This window comes from Kogia breviceps, chromosome 12 (assembly GCF_026419965.1).
Source record: "Kogia breviceps isolate mKogBre1 chromosome 12, mKogBre1 haplotype 1, whole genome shotgun sequence".
NCBI lineage: Eukaryota > Metazoa > Chordata > Mammalia > Artiodactyla > Physeteridae > Kogia > Kogia breviceps.
In genome coordinates, this window is record NC_081321.1 from 8971366 (window position 1) to 8994398 (window position 23033).

At 44.9% G+C, this 23033-nt stretch overlaps 2 protein-coding genes across 2 annotated transcripts in view; both read left to right on the forward strand.

Moving 5' to 3' along the window:
• The first annotated feature begins 207 nt into the window (after positions 1 to 207).
• CDKN1B (cyclin dependent kinase inhibitor 1B) lies at positions 208 to 5435 on the forward strand. The gene is made up of 3 exons (XM_059082677.2): positions 208 to 1286; positions 1814 to 1943; positions 4088 to 5435. Exons 1-2 carry the CDS (start codon positions 812 to 814, stop codon positions 1933 to 1935), a joined length of 597 nt encoding a protein of 198 aa, XP_058938660.1. The 5' UTR covers positions 208 to 811; the 3' UTR covers positions 1936 to 1943; positions 4088 to 5435.
• Positions 5436 to 9074: 3639 nt separating this feature from the next.
• Positions 9075 to 23033, forward strand: part of DDX47 (DEAD-box helicase 47) — an 89940-nt gene continuing 75981 nt past the window's right edge. Inside the window, exons 1-2 of the mRNA XM_059082643.2 lie at positions 9075 to 9309; positions 17064 to 17279. Coding sequence (XP_058938626.2) covers positions 9211 to 9309; positions 17064 to 17279 — 315 coding nt within the window. The 5' untranslated portion in view covers positions 9075 to 9210. The remainder of the gene's footprint in view (positions 9310 to 17063; positions 17280 to 23033) is intronic.

A 23033-nucleotide genomic window follows, 5' to 3' on the forward strand; every position in this document is an offset into this window, starting at 1 on the left:
CCAGAACCCGCCGTCCCGCCGGCTCCGCTGCAGGCCCCTCCCCGGCTCCCCAGCCGTTTGGCGAGCTTGTTTGTCTTATTTTTAATTTCTCCGAGGCCAGCCGGAGCAGGTTTGCTGGCAGTCGTGCGCCTCCAGCAGTCACGCGACCAGCCCATCTCCCGGGCGCGCGCTCGGCGGCGGCGCGCTCGGGAGGCGGGGAGGCGCCGCGGCCGCCCCGGGGCCACCTTAAGGCCGCGCTCGCCAGCCTCGGCGGGGCGGCTCCCGGCGCCGCGACCAATGATCTCCTCCTCTGTTTAAATAGACTTGCGGTGTCAATCATCTTCTTCTTCGTCAGCCTCCCTTCCACCGCCATATTGGGCAACTAAAAAAAGGGGGCTCGCGTTTTCGGGGTGTTTTTCTCCCCCTCCCCTGTCCCCACTCTCTCGCTGCTCCGCGACTCCGACACCGGCAAGGTTTGGAGAGCCGCTCGGTCGGCGGGACCCGCGGGCTCGCAGCTGCCCGGACTCGGACTGGCTCTGCCCCCTCCTCTCTCCGCTGCGCTCCTCTCCCCTCCCCTCCCCGCCTCCCGCTCGCCAGTCCACTTGATCGGCGGGGACTCGGGGCTGCCTGGCCGGGGCTGCCCCTCGCCCCCTCCCCCAGCCCCGCGCGCTCCTGACGCTCGGGCACTTACTCGTCCGTGTTTGTTTCTCTTGGCTCGGAGGGCAGTCGCAGGGCTTATAAGAGGGGCTCGGGCTGGGTCGGGGCGTTTTGTTTTGTTCGTTTTGTTTTGCGAGAGCCGCAAGAGAGGCGGTCGCCGAGCCCGGGGAGGAAGATGTCAAACGTGCGAGTGTCTAACGGGAGCCCGAGCCTGGAGCGGATGGACGCCAGACAGGCGGAGTACCCCAAGCCCTCGGCCTGCAGAAACCTCTTCGGCCCGGTCAATCACGAAGAGTTAACCCGGGATTTGGAGAAGCACTGCAGAGACATGGAAGAGGCCAGCCAGCGCAAGTGGAATTTTGATTTTCAGAATCACAAGCCCCTGGAGGGCAAATACGAGTGGCAAGAGGTGGAAAAGGGCAACTTGCCCGAGTTCTACTACAGACCCCCGCGGCCACCCAAAGGCGCCTGCAAGGTGCCGGCTCAGGAGGGCCAGGATGTCAGCGGGACCCGCCAGGCGGTGCCTTTAATTGGGTCTCAGGCAAACTCAGAGGACACGCATTTGGTAGACCAGAAGACTGATGCACCGGACAGCCAGACGGGGTTAGCGGAGCAGTGCACTGGGATAAGGAAGCGACCTGCCACAGACGGTAATGACCCTTTCAAATGAGTGAAATGTCTTTCCGTGTGTCTGTGTTAGCGGCACTGCTTTGCCTGCCTGAGGGTCTTTAACCTCAGCTTTGTTTTCAGCGCATTGTGATTCAGCTTTGGGGGAGCGCACTTTCTGAATCTTAGGTTTTAAATGCTATTTATTTAGCTGACTGCTTGTCTGTTTATGACTTTTAAGTCAGAAGCCTGAGACCGTGTTATCTGGTAATTTTTCTAACTGAAAACATCGCGGCTCCTCCCCGCTCGCCAGCGGTAGGTATGTGACAAAGTTGGGATGTTTATCAACGGCCTTCCTCTTCGCTTTGGGGGCGTAGAATGTACTTTCTGTTATGTGAAAACAGCTTCGTTTTGTGCCCTTAAAGGCCACTGGGAATGACGGATCCAGGATTGTGGGTGTAGGTGGTGGGTTTTTCGTCCCCTGATTCTTGGGTCCACTTCTGTCAGCCTTTGTTTTTTCTAATAAAGATTGTTTGTGTGTGTCCTTTTTCAAATTCCTTCCTGCCTTTAGATTCCTCTCCTCAAAACAAAAGAGCAAACAGAACAGAAGAAAATGTTTCAGACGGTTCCCCGAACGCGGGTTCAGTGGAGCAGACGCCCAAGAAGCCCGGCCTCAGAAGGCGTCAGACGTAAAGTACTCGGTGGGTTGATTACTAGGAGCAAAGAAGTGACACCCGAATTGGGCTGCAGGAACTCGTGGGCTTTCAAGCCCCAAGATAACCCGATCTCAGTGGTGGTTGGCAGATTAGAGCTTGTGGGTTTTTGTTTGGTGTATATCTTGGAGGTCAAAAAAAGTAGGAATGGGGAAGACTGAGAATTAGTGTGGAGGTACTATAATTCTTCCCAGTTTCTACGTTCTGAGATCATTTTCCTTTGAAGTACCAAATGATTGGAGCAAGTGTCCCAGGCAAGTACTTGTAACCAAGGCCCTGTGGGGAGGAAGGTCAGTTCTCTGAGAGTCCCATCAAAACACGTTGGGAACAATAGGTTCTTTTTCCATCTGAACAAGAGCGGGGGTCTGCCTCCATCCCACTTCATGAGAATTCGTCTCCAGAAGACCAGGTTGACTCAGATTTTGAGCCGTACATGGAAAAATGATTTAATTCAAATAAATGATTTAATTCAAACTTTGAGGGAAAAGTGAGGCACAAATGGCTCATAGCTGGTTTGTTCAAATGGTTAGAAACATGACAAGAGAGGTATGTGACTTCCTTTGGTTTTTATCATTTTCACAAACTCTCACTTTCCCTGTCTTCTGATAAGTTTAGGGGATGGAGAAGGAACGTGTGTATTTAAAAAAACAAAAATTGAAGGCTCAAAAATCCTAAGGTTCCGACGGAATTTCTGATAACACTGAAGTTGAAAAGCAAAAGTTAAAGTAACTGCCAGAGTAAGCAGTCCAGGAACACGTCAGCGTGTATATGCCAATCGTGCTATAACAGGGGAATTTAGATATATGTAGGGGAAATGGATAGTAGATATCAGGGCTGGCAGGGGTAGGTGTACCCCAAACAAGGGAAGTGGAGATTTTTGCCATCTACAAAAATATGATCAACATGAAAAGCTAATTTGAATAATTCAGCCCCCAGCTTTACGTGGATTGGTCTCCATAATGATCAAACTACATATATTAATAGTTTGTAAACTTCTTACAGACAACGACCGTGTCGTCTTTTTTTTTCCCAAAACACCCTCATAGCCTAGCATATAAAGAGATCCTAAGAGATGTTGATATTAACTTTTAAAATCTTCATCTATAAAAATTAAAAATTTAAAAAAACGGGATGCAGGTGGGGTTCAAGTTTGTTGTATTTTTAAATCAGTGTCTTATGTAGGATTTCATTACATACATATTTTTCAGAGCTTATACAAAACGGCGCTATTGAACCTCTCCATCACAGCTTATATATGAAGTGGGTAAATTGGTTGAAAAAATTTTCTGAAGCAACCTTACCACCTGCAGCTCTTGTTGGTTTGTGACTTGTGGCCTAGCTCCTCAGATGAGCCACAACAAATCAGACCTACTGGATTTTGATCTGGCCCCATTCTGACATACAGAGAAGCATTTGTTAGTAAATATTGCCAGTTCAGAGAATACAGGAAATAGTAGTAAGGACCTATTCATAAGCATTAGTGTGTATATTCTACATATGACTAAGACTAAAATATTTTGAGAGGGAAAAAAAAAAGTGAATAGAATTTTCTTTGGATAGTCTTTTTAAGTGTGATTTCCAATTATTTTTCAAACTTAGAAAATTTTGCTACTCTTAAGTGTTATACTTTCTGAATTTTCCTGTGTCTGTCCTTTCTCACTATCTTTGACCCCCGATTCTCTAGACCAGGGTTTCTCAACCTCTGTACTGTTGACATTTGGGGCCGAATAATTCTTTGTCGTGGGAGGCGGTCCTGCACATTGTAGAATGTTTTGGCAGCATCCCTGACCTCTCCCAGCAGATGCCAGTAGCACCCCCTCCCCACCCAGTGTGACAACCAAAAATGTCTCCAAACATTGCCACATGTCCCCCGGGGGTGGAGGGGGAGGCAGAATTACCCACTGTTGAGAACCACTGCTCGAGACAAAAGTCCACAGCACAGGGGACAGTAAAAATCCAGTGAAGGAAATGTTGGATGGAGGTGACTCTGAGCACCAACTTTTAGTACGTTCTTTCTTTCCCATTGTTCAGGTATTTCCTAACAAAGACAGTAACAAAATAATCCCCATAATATATTGGCAATGTTATTCTAGTGCTTTTCTCCTAATTCTTTCTTCTTGTTTCTTTTGCAGAATTGAGAGTATGTTTCCTTGTTTATCCGATACATCACTGCTTGATGAAGCAAGGAAGATATAAATTAAAAATTTTGAATACATATCGCTGATTCCACGGAGTGGACATCCCTTATAAGCACTGAACAGCAACAACCCAATAACACTAAAGTTTTAGGCACTCTTAAATCATCTGCCTCTAAAAGCATTGGATGTAGCATTGTGCAATTAGGTTTTTCCTTATTTGCTTCATTGTACTACCTGTGTATATAGTTTTTACCTTTTATGTAGCACATAAACTTTGGGGAAGGGAGGGCAGGGTGGGGCTGAGGAATTGGCATTGAGGGGGGTATGAAGAGATTGCTTTGATTTAGAGCAAGGAGAAAAATATTTGACTTGCACTAAGAGAAGCAGTTTGGGGGAAGGTTTTGTTTTCTTTAAAGATGTAATGTCCCTTTCAGTGAGAACTGATACTTCACTTAAAAAATCATCCAAATTTGAACACTGGCTGCAGATAATTGATACTTATTTTTACATGAAGCTTTTTCTCATTTAGGAGCTCTGATGATTCCGTTATATAGCAGCAAATGGCTTTTTTTAAAAAAAAAAAAAAATAAAACTTCTACTCAGTGCTTCCCCACTTCCTCAGTCTCCCTTAAAATCGGAATTTACCAGTTAAAGTATTCGGCTGTTTGGTAATCACTCCAGGTACCTCTGGGCAAAAATCTGGCATGTATGGGGGGAGTTCTGAAAGCTCAGAATTGACCATTTAATTTTTATCAGATTTGTTGAGAAAATTTCTTAATTTTCTTTTCACTTCAGGGTGTGTAGACACAGTCAAAATAATTCTAAATCCTTGGATATTTTTAAAGATCTGTAAGTAACTTGACATAAAAAATAATGAAATAATGTGTAATTTACGGCTTCTCATTCTATTTGTTAATTTGCCCAAAGGAAAGTGGTGTTTTTAAAGGAAAGTGTGTATAGAGAAAAGTACCCGTGGATAGGTGAAATGGATACTACATCTTTAAACAGTATTTTTACATTGCCTGTGTATTTGTATGAAACAAAACCATTTGAAGTGTACCTGTGTACATAACTCTGTAAAGACACTGAAAATTATACTAACTTATTTATGTTAAAAAGAGATTTTTTTTTTTTTAATCTAGACAATATACAAGCCAAAGCGGCATGTTTTGTGCATTTGTAAATGCTGTATTGGGTAGACTAGGTTTTCCCCCTTCTTCTTTTAAATAATATGGCTGTGCTTAAAAGGTTGCATACTGAGCCAGGTATAATTTTTTGTAATGTATGAAAAAGATGCCAATTATTGTAAAACATCAAGTAGTCAATAAAGAAAACTTCCATAGCTATTTGTTGACTTGCACTGTATGTAACATACCTTACTAGTAAGCTTGAGGTATCTGACCTAGCTTTGTAGTCATATCTGCACAAATATAATAGGAAGTGGCAAACACCTAGATAATGCAGGCCCACCGCCCAGAGGAGGGTTATGTAGGTCCAAACGTAGGAGTCACTCCTTTCCACTTAGTTCTGTATGGGTGGACGAAGCTTTAGAAGTGGAAAGTAGGCAAGCCACATTTTCATATTAATAAGATGGTCAACGTCTCCATTAGTTCAAATATTTATGTCTCTAGGATATGAATGTGTCAGAACCAAAAATTGTTACATAAGTGTAGGCCGATCACACATTTGCAGGATTGAAAATGAAACTAACATGGTGATTTCTCTAAATTCTGTATTTACACATGCAGTGTTGTGAGGAATTAGAGCGATTGTTCAGACCATCTAATCTACACCTCTCATCCAAAATATTCAGATATATAGGTCCTTTAGAGATGGGTGTGCATTCCACACTAATTTAGGTAGAACAGGTATTCTTCAAATTGGTCATCACACACGAAATCCTCAATTTCTAAATTTCCTGGTTACAATCTACACAACCTAAAACTGGTTAATCTGAATACCGGATCTGAGAATTTGAGGATCCCATATCCACAGAGCAAAGATTTTTTTTATTTAAATAAGAAAAAAAAATTAAACACGGCATTTAAAAGTCAGATTTATTAAGATAATCCCTGCAATTTGAAATTCTCATAAAATGTGGCTAAGGTGTAAGAGTAAATTATTTTTTCTAGGAATCTGCAAATGGTTAAATGCAAAAATCTGGATTTGGGTTAAACTGTTCCTCTCAAATACTTGCATTTAATTTATTGTACCCCAAAAAGGGCTCTAAACAAGATAATTTCAGCTTATTTTGACCCGAAATTGCTTATCAAAAAAAAAAAAAAAAAAAAACAGGGTTGAGTCTCTTCGACTGCCAGGAAGGGAAAAGTAGGTCCTTTGGTGGCTGGGCCACATCTTCGAAGTTGGTATTATTTTAATTAAAGACTAAAGGTGTTTTTGTGATTCTATTCAAAACACGAAGGCAGGGTGTTTTTCAGGAAGAGACTGAGAAAGCAAGAAAAACAATTCAAAATGGGGAGGAAGGAGTAGAGAGTCAGGAAATAATGAAATAAATTCTCACTGAGCCAAAAGGGATACTTTAAAAAGTGTCTCTAACAGATAGGGGGAAAAGTCCTCTTCTAATTGCTGCTTATAACCCCTGTTTCTTTCCCAAAGAGCCATCTTTAATGTGAATTTTTAGAGATTGCGTTTTAGGAGTGCTGGGCCAGGAAGAAGTGGATGCTCGCCGCGCCAGGCACGTTCACAGGAACGCAGCCCCTAAAGTCATCGTGTCGGTCCTTCACGCGTTCTATGTCAAGTCTCCAAACGTGTCCCCGGGATTCGGAGCGTCCTCTCCCCGACCCCGGACTGCAGGGTCCGCCGCGGGCGTCCCTCCGAGGGGATACGGCCGCCGGCGCCAGCCACCCCCTACCCCGGCTACTGCGCCGTCGTCTCTCCACCCTGCCCCGCAGCCCCGCGCCGGCCCGCCGCGGCAGTTGCGGGGTCAGGCTGGCTGGAGCCTCGGGACGAAAAGGCTATCAAGTCTAGCTCTTCGTCTACAACTGGCGGCTCCCGCACCGCCCGGATCGCTGCGCGCAGTTCCCGCGCCCCGGGCGCCCGCAGGCCATGGAGGGCGGCTGCGCCTCGGCCCCCGCAGCTGGGCTGGGCGGTTTCTCCGAAACTTGCCTCCCTCATCATCTCTCCTCTGGGCTAAGAAAGAAGCGAAAACCCCCATTTCTCTCCACAATCAGACCCTGCACATCAGTACCCCGCCAACTCTAGGGCGCCGGGGAGATTTGAGCGGAGGGGAGAACCTTTCCGAATTCGTGGACCCTCCAGGGCAGCAGCCCGCTCCCACCCCCACCCCAGGCTCCAATGATCCGCAGCCCCGCGCATTTCGAAAGGCTTCTCGGCTCGCCGGCGGCCCAGGAGGGCCGCAGCCGTGCGCAGGAGGGGCCGCGCGCCACTGCCGCTCGCGGGGGTCGCTTCCTCCCTTACACCCGCTCTGCCAAGTCCCCCGGTTGCATCCCCGCTGCCCAGTGCGGGGGACCAGGGCAGGGAAGAACTACGAAACCGTGGGTCCAGAGGCATAACTGGGGACGGAGGGGACCGTGGAAATCAACCGGAGGGGAGCGGGGTGGGCGGCCTTTCAGGCCACGGTGTGCCCACCGGCCGCGCGCCGGGACCTTTCCGGGCCGCCGAGGAACGCTGCCTTCGCCATTTCATCTTCACCCTCGTTAGCGTAGACACTTGCTCTTCGGAAGCTTTTTTGAATTGAAAGAAAGGTGTTTTAGAAGCTCGTCTAGGATCTGCGATCTGTTTTTCAGAGTACTAATTTCTTTTCTTTTTTTTCCTTAAGTTTGCCATCTCTTTCACCTGGGCCACACCCTACGTTCGCTCCCCTCCCTCCCGGCCAAAATTAAGGTAAAAATCCTGCGAGCAGAGCTGGGCGGGGGGACTGGGTCAGAGGGTCCACGGTCACGCTAGACCCTCTCCTCCCACGGGGAGCGGGGGGTTGGTGGCACCCCCCTGGATCTCGGCTCGCGGGGGGGTAGGGAGGGGTGGGTCAGCGCCAGCCAGACCCCGCAGAACCGAAAGTGTAGCATTTACACGTACACTCAAGTCCCCCGTGCGGCCATCCGCGTCCCGGGCCTGTCTCGCGTGGGGACACACACAGAGGAGGCAGGAATCCCCAAGTGAAAAAATACAAAAAGGAATCGAGGCGTGCTGGGAGCCAAACGTCGACGCGCCTCAAAACGAACGTGAAGAAAAGGCAGGGAGAAGGGCGCGCAGCCGGGACGCGGGGCCGGGGGATTGCATCATTGCAGCTCCCCCTCCAGAAAATGGGCTCCGAACCGCGGCCACCATCATGGCGCTCGGGCCGGGCCGCGCTTCCCGTGCGCCTTCCCCGAGCGCTCTGGCCACGGGCACTGAGCCTCGAGCGAGAGTTTTGCAAACATGTCCCCCTTCTCTCTCGAGCGCCTGTCCCCCACCCCCTCCTTCCTTTTGTGTGCTTGTGGACGTGTGTGTGTGTGCGTGCGTCCGTGTGAGTGTGTGCGCGGACCAGAGAACTTGAAGGTTTTTTTTTTTTTTTCCTCTCTTTTTTCCCTCCCGTGCTGGTGGTTGTAAACTTGATTGGCATTGGCTGCACCCACTGACCCCTGCGCCGAGTCCACTGAAGATTTAAGGTGGATCCGAGAAGCTGCGGCTTCAGGCGGAGTCTCGAGCTTTAGCTAGTTTTGGAGGAAAAAAAAAAAAAACACAAACCCCCAAACCGTGCGCCCGCCGCGTTTTTACGAATCCCCTGCGGTACCAGCCCCCGCGCCCGCCCCGCCCGTCGCGCGCTGGCTCCGCCCCCTCCCGCTTCTTCCCCATTGGCCCGCGAGAGCAGTTTGAATTTTTTTTTTTTTTTTGGATGCTTGTTTTCTCGTAAAAAAAAGACGGTGCCCCAACTCGTGTGGCGAAACCTACTTCGGCGGCCCGAGGTGCGGTGTTGTAGCTAGTTTTGTGAAGGCAGGAGGGAGGAGGGTGGGCGGGGCTTCCGTTCCCAAATTTTATCCCGAAGAGCGGTAGACAGTGTGCGCGCGTTGGGGGGGGGGGGGGGGGGGCGCTGGGGCCTCGGTGTACAATCTGGAGAAGCTCCGGCGGGGGCAGAGTGTAGTATAAAACGTTACTGGATGTCCAGGGTGCGTCGCTTCACCGGCTGCTGGCCAGAGGTACTAGGAGGCGCTGGCAGGAGCCCTGGCGAGGATGCACCTTTCCCCTGCCTTGGAAAGGTAGAACTGGGCAGGGCGGGAGGGTGAAGGTAGTCCGGAAAAGAACACTTTGTCATTTCCAAGGGAAAAAAGAAACAGAAGAAATACAATTATAGCAAAAATGTATTATTTCAAAGGTCACCCAGTCAGAATCCTTCAAAATTCAGGCAGTCAGTATCATTTTTACTGAATTTTTAAAAAAAGTTTTCTGTCTCTGATTTCCAGGGTGTTTTTGAGTAAGGAGCATGTTAAAATCGAGATAGGGATTGACTTTGAAAGTGCCTCTGATTTCTGGGTCTGAAATTAATTCTTTTGATAAAGTACTTTACCATTTAGGATAATGTTATTTGTAATACAGGTCTAATACAAGTGAGAGCCTGCCTTAATTTATAACCCAGTTATGTTTTACTTTACTGTGAAATTTTTTAAAGTGTATGATAATTCGAATTATTCTCCAAATCATTGAATCTCCAGATTAGTGAAGTTAGCATATGTACCGTTTTTGGGGGTCAGTTACTCTTGTTGCAGTGTGGCTGACGATTTTAACCGGATGTCCAGACCCAGCCTTGAGTCTAACGGTTCCTGTCCTGTCCAGCCTACAGTCCGTTTTTAGTACTAAACTCCCCCAGTACTTCCTAACCCAACTAACTCCTTAAGGTTAGCCCAAACCAACCAGGCTCCTCAGACCACCATAAACCAACCTGTTTGTGCCCTTAGCAAGGACTTTTGGAAGTTAAGATTGTCCCCCAATGGACTGGCTAGCTTCAGGAAGCAGTGATCTCCTCATTCCTGGAAATACCAGTCAAGCACTTGTCTGGATGACCCCTTACTAGGGACATTGTAGAAAAGATTCAAATATCAAGTGAATATTAGGACTAGTGATTTTGAAAGTCTGTTCCAGACCCTTGAGATACTTTATTTCCAAACTTGGAGTTTCTGGATATCTACTAAATCAAGCCATTTGCCTTGCTCATTACCATTTTCTAGAGTTGTGCTCTCCAATATGGTAGCCAGAAGCCATATGTGGCTGTCGAGCACTTGAATGTGCCTAGTCCAAATTGAGATGTGCAATGTGTGAAATATACTCAGGGTTTCCAAGAATTAGTATGAAAAAGAGTGTTAAATATCTCATGAATAACTTTTATATTGATTACATGTTGAAATAATCATGTTATTGGGTTAAAAATATTAAATTTAATTTCATGTGTCTTTTTAACTTTTTTTTAGTGTGGTTACTAGACAATTTTAAAAAAACCAACTCAAACATGATTTTATTTTGAAAATTTTTTGAATCTGCCTTCTGGCATGTGTGATCTTAGTTCCCCAACCAGGGATTGAACCCATGCCCCCTGCAGTGGAAGCTCAGAGTCTTAACCACTGAACCTCCAGGGAAGTCCCTAGACAGTTTTAATTTATAGATGTGACTCGCATTATATATTTCTATTTGGACGTTGCTGTTCTTGACCAACACCCATGGTAACTCGAAGCTCCATCTTTGAGATTGGTGGCTGATAATACTGAGGAGTTGCTGATAACTTCTAGTTGCTATCCTAAGTTCTCAAGTTAAATCAAGGCCCAAACTCAGTCTCAGGAACCCTTAAAGAATTCTACCAACACCTAACACCTACGGTTTCATCTATAACACATAGTACTTGTTTTGAGCCCAGCCCATGGAAATATGGTACAGCTCTGTCTGACTAAATCAGACTTGATCACAGCTTTCCACATTTATGTAGAGAACCTGGGAGAGCCAGTATGTTAGGAATGACTCGGGAAAAAAAATTTAGATCCCAAACAAAGTCTCCTTGAGTAACTTTTCACTAGCACTTGTCAGCAGAGAGGAAGGCAGTGGGGAGATGGAGCAGTGATCTCATTCTGTGATTGCACCGCTATCAGAAGATTGGGACAAATGAAAAGGGGTGCCATGTTTTTGGATAGGTATACGCAAAATGATAAAGATGGCAATAAACTTATACCTTTTGAGTTAAATTTGTACCTTTGCACTAAATTCTAAGTCTGATCATCCTATTTCATTCCATTGTTCAATCCGTTTAAACACTGAGGACCATTTATTTTAATTACTGTAAATTTAGTATAGTTATAATTACTCATAGGACTAATCCTCCACACCCCAACCAGTACCTTTACTCTTCTCTTTTTCAGAATTTTCCTGGCTTCTTTGCTTGCCTCCCCTCACCCCTCCACCCCCCACCCCGATGGATTTAAAATGAATTTTGTCTAGTTGCAAATTCCTGTTGTGTTAAAATAAATAAAGGGGATCCTTATCTCCCACTTCATACCAGATAAATTCCTCAAGAATTAAAGAGTGAAATTAAATTAAAAAAAAAAAAAGGCATAGACATACCAGAAGAGATCTCAGAGAATTTTTAAAGATATAATCTCAGAGTGAGGAAGGTCTTTCTAAGTATGACACAACACATAAAATCCATAATCTGAGTCTCTCCAAAATCATTACGTTATTCTGGCTTTCCCTTCATATTCATAAATTCAATGACATAAAAATATTCTGCATGGAAAACCCACCATAGAAAGTCAAAAGACAGTGACATGGTGGTGAGAGTTGCAAAACAATGTGAATGTACTTAATGCCACTGAACTGTACGTTTAAAAACGGTTAAAGTGGGAAATTTTATGTTATGTTGTAATTAACTATAATAGTAAATAAATAAATATGCAGTTACAGTGGTTCCCCCCTTACAGTGGATGTCTGAATCCGCGGGGAGTACCGAAACCTATATATACCATGTTTTTCCTCAACTGAGGAGCAGGTAGCATATACAGGATGGATACGCTGGACAAAGGGATGATTTTTGTCCTGGGTGGGTGGGAAGGAGCCAGACTATTGAGAGATTTCATCATGCTACTCAGAAGGTCCTGCAATTTAAAACCTATGAATTGTTTATTTCTGGAATTTTCCTTGTAATATATCTGGATGCCTGTTAATCACGGGTAACTGAAACTGAGAAAATTGAAAACTCGGATAAGGAGAAACTACTGTACTGGAAGAATTTTAAAGTTCATCCATCCATGTTCCATCTAAAAGAATCTCACAGGATTCTGGATCCCATCCTTTTTGAGGCTCTGGAATGAGACTGCTTGGGGTAGAGTCCTATTTACCTCACTTATTGCCTGTGAGACCCTTTTGTAAGTTACTTCACCTTTTATAGTTTCTGTTTCTTTAGCTATATAATGAGGATGCTTATAGCTCTCTCAGAGGGTTATTAATACTATTTGGTGGGATAATGTGTGTGCAGTACTTAGCACAGTACCTGGTATATAATAAATAATAACCATCAAATACATAATTAATAGGGACATCCAGGGGTTTTTTTTGGCCATGCCACGCAGCGTGCGGGATCTTAGTTCCCTGCCCAAGGATCGACCCTGTGCCCCCTGCAGTGGAAGCTTGGAGTCCTAAGCACTGGACCTCCAGGGAATTCCCTGAGACATCCAGTTCTTGTTTTGGATTCTCAGGTAACCACAAGCAGCACTGTACTAACCTTGTAAACATATATTCTCATTTTTAATCACTGCTGTTGTTACCCTTAAGAACAAATAATTTTGGAGGGGGGTGGTAATTTAATAAATAGAAAGAATATACTGCAAAAACTGGTTGAAATGGTAAGTTTAATGTATGTTTTACCACAATTTTTTTTTCAAGTTTAATAAATAAGGCATTTGTGGGAGTTCCCTGGTGGCCTAGTGGTTAGAATTCCAGGCTTTCACTGCTGTGGCCTGGGTTCAATCCCTGGTCGAGTAACTGAGATTCCACAAGCCACATGGTGTTGTTAAAAAAAAAAAAAAAGCATTTGTTGACTCTAGGGCCATCTCTAATTATCTTAGAAAGGATCTGGTATAGATTTATTTGTGGTACTAAATCAGTAACACTCACACCCATACACAAAGACAATGGCAAACTGGAAAAAATGTTGGCAACCCATATATCAAAGGGCTAATTTCCCTGATAAATAAAGAGTTTCTACAAATCAATGAGTAAAAGCAAACAAAACAGTAGAAAAGTAAGCAAAGGCTGTGACCACAATTTTCAGAAAAGGAAACACAAAAGGCTCTTAAAATGTGAAAACATGCTCAGTTGTAATGTGAGACTATGGGATAAAAGTTACATACAGAATATATAAGTTGAGGTAGAGTTACAGTTAGCATCACTCAGATACAAAATTGGCCATTATCGTTGCTTGATAGTGTAACATTTGCTTCCCTCCCTTCTATGCAAAGCTGAGTGATTTTTTTTATAGCTTCATTGATAACCGGGGAAGCAAAGAGTTTGCATACGTGGAAGCCATGACCACCTTTCAAGTTCAGTGTGAAATCCCTCTCATCCAAACTGTCTGATTTTTGGCTTACTGGTATCACCTTACTTTGCCCATAGAAACCCCCAGAATCAGCCTCTTAAAACAAGTACAATGACCTTTCTCGATACATCTCATCCATTCCTGCTTTTAATGCCTGTATATCTTTGGATAACCTGAGTTTCTACCAAAATCATTGCCTTATTCTGGCTTTCCCTTCAGATTCTCTATTCTTTTAAAAGGCTTCAAGCAGAATTTATTATATGATAAACATGAAATGTCAAATCAGTAGAGAGAGACAGTATTATGGAATAATTGGTGTTAGGTTATAGTTTATCATGTGGGAAAAATGTTAAATCCCTCCTACACACACATATACACACATATTGTATTTTATGTTATGTACTGTGGGTTTAGTCTTTCATTTAGCAGTTCTACAAATTTAGGAAAATAATCACATGTATGACTAAATATATATTTACCAGAATGATCGCTCTGTTTAAAAGGAAACAAACAAGTAAATGACCAAACAACCTCCCCTTTGCTATAGGATTTGCTACAGGATTATTTGATTGAACCAACTATAGAATATACAAGAATGACACAGATTGCAGCTATTAAAACACCCCAGGTAGCTTTATATGTATGAATAGGAAAAGTCCACAACATTAAGCCAGGCACAGAACAATATTTATGGTATGATCGCATTTTTGTAAAAAAAAATTTTTAATTCATATATATGCATGGACACAGCCTGAAAGGTTACCTCTCCAATACTGAGAGGGAGAGTATGAAGAGACTTTCCCTTTATACATTTCATTATTGGTTGTATATTTTTTTTAATATTTATTTTTTTAATTTATTTTTTTCTTTAATTTTTTTGGCTGCATCGGGTCTTAGTTGTGGCTCGCGGGCTCTCATTGCGGTGCGTGGGCTTCTCTCTAGTTGTGGTGTGTGGGGTTTTTTTCTCTCTCTAGTTGTGGTGCGTGGGCTCCAGGGCGCATGGGCTCTGTAGTTTGCGGCTCACAGACTCTCTAGTTGAGGCACATGAGCTCAGTAGTTGTGGCGCACAGGCTTAATTGCCCCGCAGCATGTGGAGTCTTAGTTCGGTGACCAGGGATGGAACCCGCATCCTCTGCATTGGAAGGCAGATTCTTTACCACTGGACCACCAGGGAAGTCCCTGTTGTATTTTCTTTTTTCCTTTTTTTTTTTTTTTTTTTGCAGTACGCGGGCCTCTCACTGCTGTGGCCTCTCCCGTTGCGGAGCACAGGCTCCATTACGCGCAGGCTCAGTGGCCATGGCTCACGGGCCCAGCCGCTCCGCGGCACGTGGGATCTTCCTGGACCGGGGCACGAACCCGCGTCTCCTGCATCCGCAGGCGGACTCTCAACCACTGCGCCACCAGGGAAGCCCCTCTGTTGTATTTTTTATAATGGATTTTAACAAGAAAAATAACAAAGATATTTCAAATTTGAAAAATAATTATCCTGGTAACTCTTGAACACAGAATAAATTTCTCTTTGTGTCTCATACAGTCTCTTTGCAGACATTAGCAAAGAACAAGGCATTTCTAGGATTCATTTCCTCTCCATTTTTCTATTTAGTTTCAGATACCGTTAAATGCATATATGAGTTCTGAGGAGTGTGTGTGTTTGGGTATATGGTTTTGCTTCCAGGGCACATAAGAGAGGTGTAAATATCATCCCCACTAACTCAGAGATATCTTAACAAACCATGGAAAACTGAGCCTGTTCCATCTTTTTTGCCACATGGGATCCCATTGGTAATATTATCCCGAACCTCACATTCCTTGATCTTTGGCATTTGGCATCAACTCCCTGCCATAGTTTAGTTACTTAGGACCTAGTGCTGGGGAGATCGTTTTAAATTTCAAGTGAGTAGGCCAGTCTTGAGCTGTCACGCTCCATGGGACTGACCTGGGGCAAAACTTAGAAACCTCACAGTACCCGGAATGGGAGATCACTGCATCCAGTCTTCATTTGACAGGTGAGAAAATTCGAATCCATGATTTCCTGTAGCGTGGATAAGTTAAATAAGATGATTTATAGGTTCCTTCTGGCTCACAATTCTGGGATTCCTGTTTCCTAGTCCAGATCACATATTCCATCCCTGTGGATCAGGTTGTTTTCCAGGGAAGCTAGATTCCTGATTTTTGGCCACAAAGCACATATTCACAGGAGTTGAAGGAAGACGACAGTACAGGAGTATAGGCTGAACCGTTACCATGTGTTATGTTACCAGGAAAGGGCACGTGAAGGTATAACTTCGTGGTTGCTCAGCAGTGCTGAACACGGCTTCACTGTTGCCTGGATATCATGGAGCCCCTTCTAAGGGCCAAGCCCTGTGTCATCAACGTGGCAGACAGGAGCACTGCCCTCGTGAAGCCACAGGCCACTGGAGGAGACGGACAAGGAATCGTAGCCACGATTGCTAATGAGTGTTCTGAACGATGAGTGCTATGAAGGAACCTCAGAGCTCGTGCTTTGTGCTCCAACAGTTTGGGCCCTACACAAAGGTGTCCAGCCGAGGTATCAGGCAGGGGCTGAAGTCCAAACGCCAACCCCAGGCCAGCCTGTGTTCACTAAAAAGAAACAAGCCTTTAAAAATCCATCCCTCTCTTGGGCTTCCCTGGTGGCGCAGTGGTTGAGAGTCCGCCTGCCGATGCAGGGGACGCGGGTTCGTGCCCCGGTCCGGGAAGATCCCACGTGCAGCGGTAGCGGCTGGGCCCGTGAGCCGTGGCCGCTGGGTCTGCGCGTCCGGAGCCTGTGCTCCGCAACGGGAGAGGCCACAGCAGTGAGAGGCCCGCGTACCGCAAAAAAAAAAAAAAAATCCATCCCTCTCTGTGGTGCCCTCTGCAGCCTCCCGTGTTGTAGTGGTCGTCCTGCAGGATGCTGTAAGAATTTGGGACACAGGGTCTCACCTAGTGGTGGGGACCATTTGGAAGAAGAGTGATCTAGGCAGAGCCCTGCCCCAGGCCCCAAGTCTGGGAAGGCCTTTGAGGAAGTGAAAGAGGGTTCTTGTGGCTGGGTTGCCGCAGACGGGGCTAAGCAGGGCTGATCAGCGCTCCGACTGGAGTGTCAAGTCCGTACAACGACGGGCTTTTAAAACCACGTTAGGAATGTTGGACTTTACATCCAGGTGCAATGGGAAACCATTGGATAACTGAAGAGAGTGACTTCACTTAAGCTTGAATTAAACTCTCTCATTTCCTCCTTTTGTCCAATTCTTTTCAAAACCCTTAGTCTCATATTGGGATCATTCCAATAGGGTGTGGGAAAGAAAGCCCAGGCTCAAACCTTTGAGGTGCTGCTCAACATATAGAATATAAAAAACATTTTAAAACCCTGGCCTCAGTGAGTGAAGGAGACGTGAGGTCCTCGGACCGTCAGAGCAGATGCCAATCACAGCTGATTTATTTCAGGTTTTGACGGAGGACCCAAGCAAGTCCCGTGGCCTGGCGTCGGTCTGCCGAATCGGCCACCTGATTGACTTCCCCTCCTCCTGGTACGGATTCCGCTTGCATTCTCTTCATTGTCACAGTGAGCTGGCTGCCTGTGTCACTTTACGGACCAGTCCACATTTTGTCCTTTGCCGGTACAGTTGGTGTGAAGCTTCTAAGCTAGTGAACAGCTTAGGGGTGAGTATGGAACCATTTTCTGCAAAAAAAAGCTCAGCATTTTAGTCTTTCATCTTGACTGAACAAGTAGATTCAGTGTTCACGAATACTTTGGCCAAATGATTCATTATTTGCGTGTTTGGTTTTGGAAAGTGACTTCAAAAGAGGAATAAGAAAAATGGACAACCCGCGGGGATTTTTGTTGCGGTTTGGTTTGTTTTCAATTGAAGATTAGTAAAAGAGCGACCTCTGCTGGCCAAACTGTTATAGTGCCCTAGCATTGGTCCATGTCCGGTTAAGCTTTTACAGGTGGTGCTGGCACATTGATAGCTCAGTTTGTTCATTATCTCTGCTATCAACTCAGCTTCTTTTGGAGCTGGTCTAAGTGACCTGTAATTCCCAGCTGCACTCACAGTTGTTTCTGCTTCAGTCTTTGGTGTTAGGCTTTCAAATTTCTCAAAAATAATAGCCCTACCTGTCAGCCGCAGTCAAAACCCAGGCCTTGAAATACCTCCTGTATCTTATCTTCTCTGTTTCCTTTCACTCTTCTGCCCTCCATCTCCCTTCCTCCTCTCTTGCCAGTAAAATAAAATAAAACAAGTCTTCACTCAAAAGAGAGAACTGCTGATGGAAAGTGAGAAGGAGGGAACAAAACCCTTATCTCTAGCATATCCTCACCTGGCTCTGGAGGCCTGGGGCCCAGGGTTGGAGTTATATACCTGAGAAGAGCTGTGAATCCCATTAGTATCTTCTGATGGATTTGTGTGACCGTGGGAATGTGAGATTTGGTGAATGGGAGACCGAGGACGCTGCAGAATGTAGAGGGTGGTTACATGCGAGGAGAAAGGGGAACGTCTTCATGAGACCTTTTGTTCGTCAACAATAAAAACAATGATCTGGGGCTTCCCTGGTGGTGCAGTGGTTAAGAATCCGCCTGCCAATGCAGGGAACACGGGTTCGAGCCCTGGTCTGGGAAGATCCCTCATGCCAAGGAGCAACTAAGCCCGTGCGCCACAACTACTGAGCCTGCGCTCTAGAGCCCGCGAGCCACAACTACTGGGCCTGCGCTCTAGAGACCGTGCTCCGCAACAAGAGAAGCCACTGCAATGAGAAGCCCGCCCACTGCAATGAAGAGTAGCCCCCGCTCACCGCAACTAGAGAAAAGCCCACGGGCAGCAACAAAGACCCAGTGCAGCCAAAATAAATGAATAAATTTATATTTTAAAAAAGATACTATTAAAAAACCAAAGATCTGTGCCTACTGTGTTCCAGGCCCCGAGCCAAGCCTGTGACGTACGTACCTTAATTCTGTTTCTTGCTTTTCCTCTCTATTGACAATCTTAAGAACGCTTTTCTATGGGAAAAAAAAAAAGTATATGGGAAGAACTTAGAACAAGGCCTGCATAGAAATAATAATTATGTGTGTTTGCTATTTTATCATTATATTTTTACTCTGGACTATGCCACCACCCCTGCACACGAGAAGTGGCCTTTCTGTGCTGCTAGAGTAGGTCCTAAGCTCACGGCTGGAATAGCATCTCCGGCCCTCTGGAGCAGAGCAGCAGAGATGCTTCTGGTTTGGCACGTTGCTTCCACACAGTGGCCTGCATTTCCTGTCTTCCCAGACCTAACCCACTCTCAGTCCTGTATTTATTCTCATACGTTTTTTTGGCCACGCAGCCTGGCATGCATGCGGGATCTTAGTTCCCTGACCAGGGATCTAACCCGCGCCCCCTGCAGTGCAAGCACCGGAGTCTATAACCACTGGACAGCCAGGGAAGTCCCCTCATTCTCATACTTTCAACAACCTCTTCCGGATTGACTGACGCATGAGGGTCAGTATCAAGTTATATTATTATCATGTTATATAATAATGTATCAAGTGATAATCTTTTTTTTTTTTTTTTTGCGGTATGCGGGCCTCTCACTGTTGTGGCCTCTCCCGTTGCGGAGCACAGGCTCCGGACGCGCAGGCCTAGCGGCCATGGCTCACGGGCTTAGTTGCTCCGCGGCATGTGGGATCTTCCCGGACCAGGGCACGAACCCGTGTTTCCTGCATCGGCAGGCGGATTCTCAACCACTGCGCCACCAGGGAAGCCCCAAGTGATAATCATTTTAATGCTCATTGATGCTAAGCTCATCTCGCCCAAACCACTCCTCTGAGAAAACTGAGGTCCAGAGAGGTTGTCAGCGGCTCAAGGTGACCCTGTGTGCTGTAGCAGGGCTGGAACCCAGATCTCCCGGATTCGGCCTTCCCTGTATGGCACCTGCACTCTCCTTGTTCTGCATTGGGCAAGAGGCGCTTTTTACTTGTACCTTTTGATCCTCTTCTCAGGTTGCCTATCATCTCATTTTCTAAGGCCCTCACTCCTCCCTGCTGCACACAGGGACCCCAGGTCTGTCCGCACAGCCACTAGGCAGCTTCTCTGACCAGCCTGGGACAGCCCTTCCTCCTTCTCAACTTTTTCTGTTCGGGCCTTGTCAGGACACTGACAAATCACTTGACTCACACGTTTACCAAAAGATGTTTGTAGACGTTTATCCTTCTCTGAAATGCCTCCTGGTCTTGGCATTTCTATGCTGCTTGATATTTTTTTTTTTTTTTTGGTGGATGCTATAAATTTCCATATGTTAGAAGTTGCCTTATACATATTTGAACTCTCCCTGCTCCCTCAGCATATTTCCTTTTACTGCAAATATAGTCTCTTAGCAGACTAAATCTCTATAAATTAGGCATTTGGGATTAACATATACACACTACTATATACAAAGATAGGTAAACAACAAGGACCTACTGTTTAGCCGAAGGCACTGTATTCAATACCTTGTAATAACCTATAAGAGAAAAGAATCTGAAAAAGTACATCTATATATATTTATATATATCTGAATCATTTTGCTGTACCTTTGAAACTAATACAACATTGTACATTAACTATACTTCAATTAAAAAAAATAAAGAAAACAACCCAGAATAAATCTCTAACTCTGGGAATTTCAGGTACTGTGGCAAGCGAATTATAGAGATATTTTAAAGCAGGGTGTCAGTTTAAGAGTCTCAATTTACACCTTATAGTTTCTAATATGATGCCCCGGGTGTACTGTTAAAATCTGCTAAAGTTTTGTAAATGATAAATCTCCCTGCTTCAGTACTGCTGCCAAATTAATTCATTTGTGGATCTAGCAGTTACTTAAAGAGGGTTCATGAAGTATGCTGGACTGTGTTAGGCCCCAAAGGCGTTTGAAGCGAAGTTTGACATCTGCCTGTCTGTCTCCTTCTGGCTGCCTAGAAGGTGGATACGATGGATGCAACTTGAGGAGGCATCCTTTGTTCCTGAGCATAGAAGGTGCATTGTGGAGCAGAAAGATACAGGAACTCTAGGCGATGCCGTAGCAGCTCTGCATTGCTTATCTCCAGAATTCCTTTAAAAGAAAAGAAAAATAAACTTTTATCTTGTTTAAGCCACTATTATTTCTGGGCTCTGTTACTAGCTGCCAAATGCGAATCTTAACTGATACAGAAGTCCTTGAGGATTTTTGAGCAAGGGATTATTCTGATTGGTAGCTATGCAAGAGACTGATTCGGGGAGGGGGGGTGTTCCAGGGCATACAATGAGATAAAGTAGGCTTGGCAGGTGGGACAGATAGTGGGGGGAGACTTTGAATGAGGAGAATACACATCTTGCACAGGGTCATTGATTTTGTTTTTCTTTTCCCCAGAACACCTCTGCTCAACTCCAATTATACGGTGGTTACTTAAATATGTAGTTATTGAGTAATTTGCATTCTGTTCCTGTCCAGTGGCCTGAAAGCTCTGGAGACTGAGAAGATGGGTACTCTTTGTATCTTAAAAAGAAGCAGGCAAAAGCTGGAACAGGAAAAGAGTATCAGTGTTACAGTAAAGTGAAGTTATTATGTTTTCAGAACTCCTGCAGGCATTTTCAAGGAAAGGAACTTTTGTTACATGTGATTGTCTAATCAAGATACATTTGAAATGTATCCACTAGTGGATAGCAACTGTAAATAATATTTAAAAGATATATCTTGGAGTACCTTTCAGAGTAAAGATAATTTTATGTGTTAAAACTTTCTAAAAGGGGAAAATTTTATTTTATTAACTTACTCTAGGACTTCCCTCGCGGTCCAGTGGTTAAGATGCTGCGCTTCCAGTGCAGGGGGTGCGGGTTCGAACCCTGGTGGGGGAACTAAGATCCCACGTGCCGCGTAGCCAAAAAAAAAAAAAAAAAAAAAAAAACTTACTCTCAGCTTCATGTAATCACACTGAGTAGCAGCTGTCTCTTCATAGTAAACTTTTCATCTTGAGGTTGGGTAGGTAATTTCATACCTCTTAGATTAGAAGACATTTCACTATTATTTAAATGGCTTATAAAAACGTGATAATGTAGCTATGATATAACATAACTTCCCTCTGAACTAGATGTACTAACAATATCGCAATCTCTGTTTCCTTAAAAATGGGTTGGCAGTTCCAGAGTTCCTTCTAAATCTGGCTTGAACAGGGAATTAGAAGTCTTAATGCAACTACAAATGTCAAGGTCCCTTAAGGCAGTGGCCTTCAGCCTTCCTCCCCACTCCTCACATGGAATGGCAGATGTGCCCAGTATTACCTGGAAATTCTTGCTCGCTAATTATGCCCTACCACCCTTTCCCCTCATTTGGACAAAATACAACTCAAATGCAAGTAACTGAATAGATATTAGGTTGTAGCCTGGACCATCTGTTGCAAACTTCTATACTTTTTCTACCAACTCAGTTTTAATAGTCACATAGGATTATTTCCAGTTTATAGTGAGAAGAAATACAAAAAATGATTCCAAATGTTAGGTTTTGAGTTACACCTCCCTGAAGTGCCTGGGTTGCATTTTGCTACAGTCTGCACACAGGAAAAAACCCCGCTAGTCTGATAAGCAGATGTTTTCTCTCTGCAGTTAAATAAATTATAACAGTGGCCAACATTTATGGAACACACAGTGTGTGCTGAGGCATTTATCTACATTATTTCTTTTAATCCTGATGAAATTCTGAGAAGTAGCTGTATCGATGAGGAAACGGAGCCTGGGAGCTATTGCTCGAGGTCACGTTAAGCTGCTGAAAGAGCTCAAATTTAGGTCCTGCTGACTCTCAGGCCGCCTTTAGAGACTGTCCTGTTATTCTTGTAAATAATCTCAGTGAGAACACACAGCCAACTGGCTCAGGGCGACACGCGATCCCCAATCATTCTCTTTCACTTTCTGCCAGATTGGAAGACGGTCTTGTGATTAAATATTTCTGGCCAGCAATGTCTTGCCGTCTGCGGAAAACTGATATTCCCAAATCTTTAATAATTGTTTCATTAGACACAAAAACAAAGCTCCTCGGAAAGACTACAGGAATACCTCTGTATTTCTCTGTTACCTGTCTTTCCTCAGGCAAGATGGAAAGAACAGTATCAGTTTCCAACGTTGCTCTGGGAAGAGGACAAACGGGATGCTACTTAGTTGTGATTCGTAGACCGTGTTGGGGGGCAGGCTACACCCACCACTGGACATTTTAAGGTTTGGAAGCCCCTTCTTAAGGGATGAAGGCCATTTTATGGCAGGAGAACCGGAGAAGGCCCAAGGAAGGTGATTGGTTGACTGCTTGATTGATTGATTGACTGACTTGAGATAGGAGGGACTTTTACTATGAGCCGGCCTCTGAACCTCTTTTGCTTTTTCGCTCCAAATAGATTCAGGTGTTTCTCAAAGGCCACCTTCTTCTAAAGTAGGTAAGGAG